This window comes from Dermacentor andersoni, chromosome 5 (assembly GCF_023375885.2).
Source record: "Dermacentor andersoni chromosome 5, qqDerAnde1_hic_scaffold, whole genome shotgun sequence".
Classification (NCBI taxonomy): domain Eukaryota; kingdom Metazoa; phylum Arthropoda; class Arachnida; order Ixodida; family Ixodidae; genus Dermacentor; species Dermacentor andersoni.
In genome coordinates, this window is record NC_092818.1 from 193,946,330 (window position 1) to 193,954,710 (window position 8,381).

The 8,381-nt window shown below is 44.9% G+C and overlaps 1 protein-coding gene across 5 annotated transcripts; it reads right to left on the reverse strand.

Annotated features, from left to right (window-relative positions):
• Positions 1-5,082: 5,082 nt before the first annotated feature.
• LOC126531792 (dual specificity protein phosphatase 18) lies at positions 5,083-8,250 on the reverse strand. 5 transcript variants are annotated; one of them, XM_050179522.2, is made up of 3 exons: positions 8,160-8,250; positions 7,824-8,034; positions 5,083-7,409 (listed from the first exon to the last, which is right to left on the reverse strand). In XM_050179522.2, the coding sequence occupies exons 2-3, from the start codon at positions 7,899-7,901 to the stop codon at positions 6,819-6,821; spliced, it is 669 nt and encodes a 222-aa protein (XP_050035479.1). In that variant the 5' UTR covers positions 7,902-8,034; positions 8,160-8,250; the 3' UTR covers positions 5,083-6,818. The 5 variants fall into 5 exon arrangements, with proteins under 5 accessions (XP_050035479.1, XP_054927464.1, XP_050035478.1 ...); XM_055071489.2 differs by having other exon boundaries at positions 7,824-8,029; positions 8,160-8,247; XM_050179521.3 differs by having other exon boundaries at positions 8,155-8,233.
• Between the last annotated feature and the right edge of the window lie 131 nt (positions 8,251-8,381).

Genomic DNA, 8,381 nt, shown 5'->3' on the forward strand with positions numbered 1-8,381 from the left:
CCAAAATAATGCAATAATGTTCCAGTTTTGGTCGAATAAAAGTGATATAAGCTAGCCACTTCTCTTTAAGGGATGAATCTTTAAGCTTATGGCATAGGAAACATAGTTTTCTAAAAGCAGAACAGGCAGTGTTGGCAATATGGCTATTCCAGTTGAGGTTGTTATTAATTGTAATTCCGAGACACTTGTATTCGTAGACTTCAGTCAAGGGGTCAGGGCCCATGGAGCTAGGAAACTTCAGAGCTACATATTTCTTAGTTATATGTGGGAGACAGATTTATCAGAGTTGAACTTCATCCCCCATATGTTGCTTATTTGCTTTATTACCATTTGCTGTATTAATGTTGTTAAAAATGATACAGTTGATTTGCAAACAGGCAAATATTTATGGGGGCATCTATTATATCAACTATGCTGTAACAATAAATAAGAAAAAGTAGTGGACCAAGCATGCCTCGACAAACATCGGAGGCCACTGGAAGAGGGTCTGACTGTTGCCCATTAATTACTATGTATTGGTTGCAACCTTTTAAATAAGCAGAAATCCAGGATGTCTGGAAGCTAGGAAGACCAAGGAATTTTAACTTGAAAATTAATTTGTCATGAGAAACTACATCGAAAGCCATTCAAAAATAAAAAAAAATGTCCACTTGGCCAGCCTTGTCAAGATCAAAGCAAAGAATGATTGTGCTTAATTAGGTGACCATCGAGAACCCCTTTCTGAAGTAATTAAAGAAAGGCAATAAAATGTTATGCTTGTTTAAGAAACCAGAAATGCAGTTGGCTACCAAGTGTGCAATTAATTTAAAAGAAGAGAATAAGATGAAAATCTGACAATAATTCAAGACTGAATGCGGGTCATTTTTTTTTAATATAGGAGCAACACATACTACATTCTAGTCATGTGAAAGCACTGCAGAATTAAGACAGGCCCGAAAAACTACCTAAGGAAATCACTGAAAGGTTTAGCCTAACGCTGAAGGAAGGTTTTGGGAATGCAATCTGGACCACTAGATGATTTTACATTTAACCTGTAGAGCATGTTAAGTACCTACATCTCGATGAGATATGTTAATGTTAGAGGAGCATGAGGGTGAAGTTTGGACTGAGTCACGAATGGGCAGGGAGGAGACGCTGTGGAAGTGGCCATTGAAAAGGTGAGTGATAGTCATTGGATCCAAGTAGTGTGTTACTAAAATAAAAATGTGCTTTGCATTCTGTGGTTTCTGAAAGAGCGACAGAAACATTGGCTAGATTGCTAGAAGCTGAGCCTTTCTTTCTTGCATGTTGTAGCGCACCTATTCATCAATGGTGCATGCTTAGCTGGCTTTTTAAGTCTGTTCGATATGTGCTCATCAATGCAGAACAGACACGACTTTAAACCTTTCCCAAAGCTGCAGGATGCCACTCCGGAAAAATTCAGTAGAACAACAATCAATATAATCTATTATACTCATAATCGGCATGCACAAAATCTTTAACAACCTTAAGCGCATGCGTGCCATGGGCACATTTAACATTCCATATATTGAGGTTTTATGTTGTAGTTGAACATCGTTATATCATGATTTTGGCCCATATAACTCCAAAATGTAATTTTTATCTATCGCACATTACACTGCATAGATGATGCCATATTTGTTCATAATTGCATGCCAACAGTGTGACCTCTGCACACAAAGAATGCCTGCTACTATTTTGTGTGAAAAATTTTATCCGATAAATGCGTTGAAAACAAAATGGCTACTGCCATCCATGTTGTAGATCCATGTTGTGAAACAACCTTTGACAACCTATTTGTCAAAAGCTTTTCAAAAAGCGGCAAAATACCCATTACAGGTGAGCTTATCATAATTCTTAAGGGGTTCAAGCCTGCTTATAAGAAAATTGCACTTACTAGCCATGCAGCTTTGCCAAGTATACACTACTGCCAGTAGTATAATACTGCTATACTATAGTACTAGCAAAGTACTACTGTAGTATGCCAATAGTATATACTGCTCATAATCATTTTTGCCAAAGGAAATTTTGTTGTACTTGGCCTTGGCGTCGCTGAGAAAGATGGTATTGTTTGATGTTATGCTCTACTGAGCACCACTCCCCTCAGTGAGACAGAGGATTGTAATTCATCGAAGGTGTCACACTCCTGCAAATTGTGCCATGCGAGCTGTGTGAAGTGGTAGTACAGTGAAAGCTCGTTAATTCGAACTTCAATAATTCGAATTTATGGATAATTCGAACTGTACGATTTGGTCCAGCCAAGCTCCACAGAAGTCTATGCATGAAAAAGCCTGTTAATTCAAATGCGAGAAGGTTCCGCCACGGATAATTCGAACTACGCGCCACCGTGCTGGCGGCTTGGCGCCTGGCACACGGCCATAGAAACGCGCCTACTGCCTACACACAAGGCTGCATCGCCTCTGGAACGGAGAGAACGGCGAGAGAAGGCAAAATCGGGGGAAAATCTAACCGGCGCGGGATTGGCCAGAAGGCAGCGACGGCTGCCTCCTCTCCGTTCTATGTGACCTTTGAGACTTCTTGCTCGTTGCGAATCTTGGATGCTTTGCAAATCTTGTGTGGCTGCTAATGTTGCGCGGCAGATGGTGCGGCAAGCACCAAAACACAGCAAATCAAGTGTGTCGCAGCTGCGCTTGCAATCAAGAACCGACGAATAGGGGCCTTCGCCACCTTCACATGTTCAGCGTCTTTGTCTCGGCAGTCTTCATCGGTTGTGCACGTCTGTTTTCAGCTTAGGATGTACCGGCCATCGCGATTATTTATGATGGTGTTAAGCCTCGGCTAACGTTCGTTTCGGTGGACATCGGTGGTGTGGCACAGTCGGACCGAGAGCTGGCGTGTGCCCGCAGCACGCGCCATCACTTTCTGACACGCCAAATTTTTGACATGCCCTACTGCTTCCAAATCGCAGTGTACTGTTGTTCTCCTTCACTTTCGTTAATTCGAACTGAAGCGGCTTCCCCTTGCGGTTCGAATTAACAAGCTTTTTACTGTACTGGCAACTTCTGCAACAGATCCAGTAAAATTGGCCAGTGCATTTTAACGCAATAGCATTAAGGGCCCCGTGGTGCAGAAAATCTGGCATCGGCGTCCTGCATCGGATGCCGCTTTGGCAAAAAGAATTTTGAACCGCGCAGGCCCTCCATGTGGCGAAAGGAAGTTACTGAAACTAATTAAATTTCTCAAGGTAGAATACGTAGAAAAATCCGGTAAAGTGCGACTTACACACAACCTACAGACATGATAGTGTCGGACTGTAATTTGAATATACGAGAAAACCTAATTCTGTTATCCGGAAACTCAAATACAAACACCTTTTAATGCAATAGAGATTTCCAGCTACCGTTTGAGGTCTGTATTAGTAGGAGTGGCGTGGCCCCCTTGGTTCCTTGCACACCGTCAAAAAAGAGAACCACAAAGCTCGCCTTCGTGCATAGCGTTCGCCGCCAGCGTTTCCCAGTAAACATTACGGTTATATAAGCTGCAGTTGCTGGGAAGCATGAGAAGCATTCGGGGATCATTGAATGCTAACGCGTACCACTCTTAAAGGTGAAGCTTATGCGTCCTGCAAATTTGGTTTAAATGCAATACGGTTATCACATTGTTATTGAAATTAACGGAATAGGTAAAGTGCCAATTCTGTATTGACACAGTGCTGATGTCAGCCCTATTCTACAATAGTCGATATGCAGAACCTGCGAGTGCACATCACCAAACCTCTCCTTTGATGTAACCAAGATGGCGGACCTTGGGCTAGCATCATAACTTGACTATCGATGGTGACGTCATTCATGCCACTGTCCATTTCCCACACCGTCCAAGTTTTCAAAACAAGCATCTCTAACAGCGCTAGTAGCGGGAACATGGCCATGTTGGTTAGGGCAAGTTAACTGTGTGGGAAAGCCTGCATATGGATTTTTGCATATCGTCTATTGTCATTTTCTATGACATAAAAGTACTGTTCTTAGGTGAAGCAATACTTTGTGCAATTTGAAGCTTGCTTTAATAGTTATCTTTGCTACTCATTTAAATCGTCTGTGAAAGCTGCATCAAACTAACAAAAATGACATTCTGTGACCAGACTCGCCAGGAAGCACTCGTATTTACCACTTTCCAGTGGCTGTCTTAAATTAATTTTCTGTTTGAAAAAAAAAAAAAAAATCCAGGTGATGTCAGTGTTGCCTCCAAATTGGTCTAGGCGCAGCTCCATTATGAATTTTGTGAAAACAGGTGCACCTATTGCATTTGGCAACACACAATCAGAAGCACTCCCAAATGTCTTCATTTGGGGATCATTAAGGCACATTAAGGTCAAACGAAGCAATGTAACATTTTCCTTCTAAAAACACTACACTGTTTGTTTTGTGCCAAGTGATGCGTTCAGCAGCTGCAGAGAAATTCTTGACTGCAATTCAAATAATGTGACGATTAGGCCCTTTAGGTAGGCCGCTTACACTATATTAGTGACCTCTGAGGTAATGTGCTGTAACTGGGTTTAAGTTGGAGGGCCGTACAGAGAGGGTGTCACAGTCTTCAATATAGCACCAGTGGGCACTTCTGTTTGCAAGTCTATTACAGTTAGCTAAACTTCATATTCATTTTTGGTGAAATGAAACAAGGATTGTTACTGTTGACTGCAATCTACCAGTTATGAAGGGTATGTCTTGCATCATGGGAAACAGCACTGTATTTTCATAGAGAATGCAGATCATGTCCTACATATGTGTCATCTTGTTTAGAAAAGCTCCGTTCTTGTCATTCTAGCGGTCATAGGCCTTTTTCATATGAAGGTGATCAACTGTGAGTGAACAAGTGAAGCCTCAGGATATGTATGCCTTGCTCAGAAGTGTAACAATGTCTTGTGATATAAACTTCAGCACATGGCTGTAAAGCTGCCAACCCAGTTGGTCGCTTACTTTTGTCTCAAAGCATTGGGGACTAATCATGATCCAGGCTTGTGGGAATACACAGACATGGGGAAGTGCTGCCCTGGTGAGACCTCTTTTTCAGTGACTGCTTCCATAGCAGAGGGTACTGTTGCTGGATACAAGTAACCACTCATCATTCAACAACACAAATTTTAATGTCCCAGACACAGGAACAAATGCTTTCAACAACATGTGCTCTGGTGCATTAGTCCTTGAAGCAAATGCCGTCGTATCTGTCGACGATGTTTTGAGAGATTCCACTCTATTGGCAGCGCACTGGAATACTACTCAAGAGCACAGAGATATTGAAAGTCTTGAGTGTGTAATGCAAGCCTTCAGACTGTACAAGACATTTTAGTGGGAATGGTTTTCATATCACAGGATTTTTCTTTGAAAAAATAGGAAGATGACTAGGAAAAGGAAGAGCATGCATGTTGTTGTGCGCAACAGGTATTGCATAGTTCCCACAATCACAGCAAGGTTGGATCTCTTCAAGCTGCACATTGGCATCTTTGGCTCAATCCATTGTTCACCAACGCTGCCAGGATGAGATTGATTGAGCGTTTTATCAACCCCTGCTGGAAGCAGTTTTATCAACACAGTTCAGTCTTTCGGAGCATGAAGGAGGTCACTGAACTGGGAGATCATTTTTTCTTCAGTAACTTGCATACCCACACGAACAGGTGACCATTCAGGACACTCCTCACAATACGAGCACATGACCTGCAGGTCACAAGAAATATCCTGACTGGCCTCTCGGAAGTGCTTTTACAAGCAGAGCCCAAACATTTCACACAACACACATTTTTGCATGCCGTGCAACTGTACATCTTACTGCTGTGGTTCAAGGTGCCGAAAGGCACCAGTGTGCTGTGACAAAGATGCTGCCCAGCTACTGACTGACAAGCCCTGCCATTATATTGGCTGGCACAAATACAGGCAAGTTGTTGCAGTACAACCCAATTTTTATCTAACAAACTCCCATAGCCATGCTGCTTCTCGAACAACTGTACTACAGTTTTGTATGCAAGACTTGGTCAAATACAGATTAGCAGCCTGTGCAATAGTTGCACAGTTACTGCAAGAGTGCTTGCCTGAAGTTATGAGTTATGGTTATACAAGGCAGCCTTCACATTATGGCTGCATGATTTAGTATTGTGGCATAACTTTGTAGCTTACGAAAGGTCGGCAATATTGTGTTCTACGACAATTTCGAGGCACTGTAAATTTTAATTGTGCTGTCTGAGCTGCTGACTGCTCTGTCAACTGTTAAACTATCGAAAGATTTACCTGCTGCTCATATGACAGCTTGCATATTGCCAAGTTGCACAGCGGAAAGGCTATTGCCCTTGCTACAGCATTTGCAATAGCATCAGTTAACGTCGTCATAATGCTTTGCTGATGTGTAGTGCTGATAATGGAATGAATGAAGAAAGTGCACTTGTGTTCAGGAACACAGCCAAGACAAGAAAATCTCTCGGCTGCCAGGCTTGGTGCAAAGCAACACCAGCAATCTTGTTTTACATCAATGTCATGACGACTGTGGTTTTGCCACTGGAGTCCAGAAAAGTAATGGGCTGACCAAGGGGCAAAATATTTGTCCAAACAAGTCGCTGCTGTGCCTTCCGTTTCAATGACATGTGCGTCACTTGGTCTCGACATGCCATCAGATGGCTCAACAAGAGACCTTCCTTAGCTTTTGGTCACAGCCCTTCCTTGGTTTGCTGTCTGGGCAGCGCAACCACAGATCACCACAACAGGTGGTTCCCGATGAACAGCAAGCAAGATTTGTTTGTTCCACAAGGCGAGTTCCAGGTCATGGCAGCGTCGGTGGGACTTGTGTACACGCAGCACCGGTTTCTGCAGGGGCCCCTACTGGCCGAGGCCCTTGATGCTGTGCAGCCAGATGAGGCCCTTGCACTCCTCGAGGTAGATGTCCGGGATGAGTCCGTATGCGGGGCCCAGGTTGGGCATCTCGACCATCTCGACGCTCGAGTTGCCGAACAGCTGGATCTCGTAGTCGATAAGCTGCCGGAAGAAGCCGTTGTTGGGGTGCACCACGGGGCGCCGCGACTTAAGGTAGCGAAACGCGTCGCGCAGCCGCATGCGGTGATACTTCATGAGGTAGGCCAGGCAGAGCGTGGGCGAGCGCGAGGCGCCCGCCATGCAGTGCACGAGCACGCGGCCGCCGCGCATGTGCACGTTGTGGATGTGCTCGGACATGGGGTCGAAGTAGACTGACATGTCGAAGTAGGGAGAATCGTCCACGCGCACGCGCAGGAACTCGATGTTGTCGGCACCGATCGGCATATCGGGGAGGTCGGTACTGCAGTTGATGATGGTCGTAATGCCAATTGTGCGCACTGCGCTGAGCGTGATGGCACGGAACCCGCTCAGGTACAGGTAGTCCGTCACCTGGGAGATAATGTTGAACGCCATCCTGCGCAGCAGCGCTGTCGACACCTGCGCAGACGACACGCCGGCAGGTTTTTTCTTTGGCTGCGAGAACACTGTACCCATAGATAGATACGGCAGCGGTCACTTCAGTTTCACTCTCGAGGAAGCTCGCGCTCACATCTCGTGCGCGCTTCCGCGCTGAAAGGGATTAATCCACTGCGGTTCTGATACTCGTCTTTCTTTTCTCTCAAACCTTTCACCTAATCTGCTGTCGAGATTTCCACGCTTTCGGTCTCGCACGGTGATACGAACACGAAACCGTGTAATTACATATTAGTCGATTGATTGTGAACATGAATGGAGGGAACTATGAAGTGACCGACACCCGTATGTGCGATTAAAATTTAAGAAGGAAAAATTTCGCGCACGGCGGGTACCTATGACCTAATCAGAATCTACATCAGGCCAAACGGTACGCACCTCACGGGAAAGCCGGTGTCGAATAGTTTGCAATGGTAGTCGCTCGTCGAATATTGGCTCAAAGGCCTGTTGAGCCATTGCAGAGGCAGCGGCCGTCAGTCATGGGGAGGCGGGGACGGGGCTCACAGAACCATGGGTGCTCGATCAGCCCTCGAAAGGCCTCCTCTGCCGATCAGGCCGCTGGTCGCGAACCACGTCTTACTCCCCTATGCTGCGAAAAATACGGACGCTGCTCTCAGCGACATCGAATTGGCCTCTCTGGGAGGCCTATCCAGTTATACATCGAGTTACGAACTCGAGTTCACCGCGAAGAGCGGGTGACCCAACCAACCTCACATTTAATGGAAGCCTCGACCCGTCGGATAATTGCTCGGTTTGGCTAGTTTGTCATCGGCTTCACGTGCGAAGACACTTCAACTACTTCAACTTATAAAAACGAAACTGCATGACGCAAACGTCTACATATGACTACGGACGTTAAAGATGCGCTTTTAATAATAGTGCAAATCATCAACATACGTTTGCTGTAAAGCTCCTTAATTTTGTCACGATTATATA

Excerpts from the sequence above, each read along its gene's own strand:
- LOC126531792 (XM_050179522.2), bottom strand. The coding sequence starts at position 7,901 with ATGGCTCAACAGGCCTTTGAGCCAATATTCGACGAGCGACTACCATTG. Across the intron at positions 7,410-7,823 it reads GACACCGGCTTTCCCGTGAG|GTGTCGACAGCGCTGCTGCG; the intron begins GTGCGTACCGTT and ends TCGTCTGCGCAG.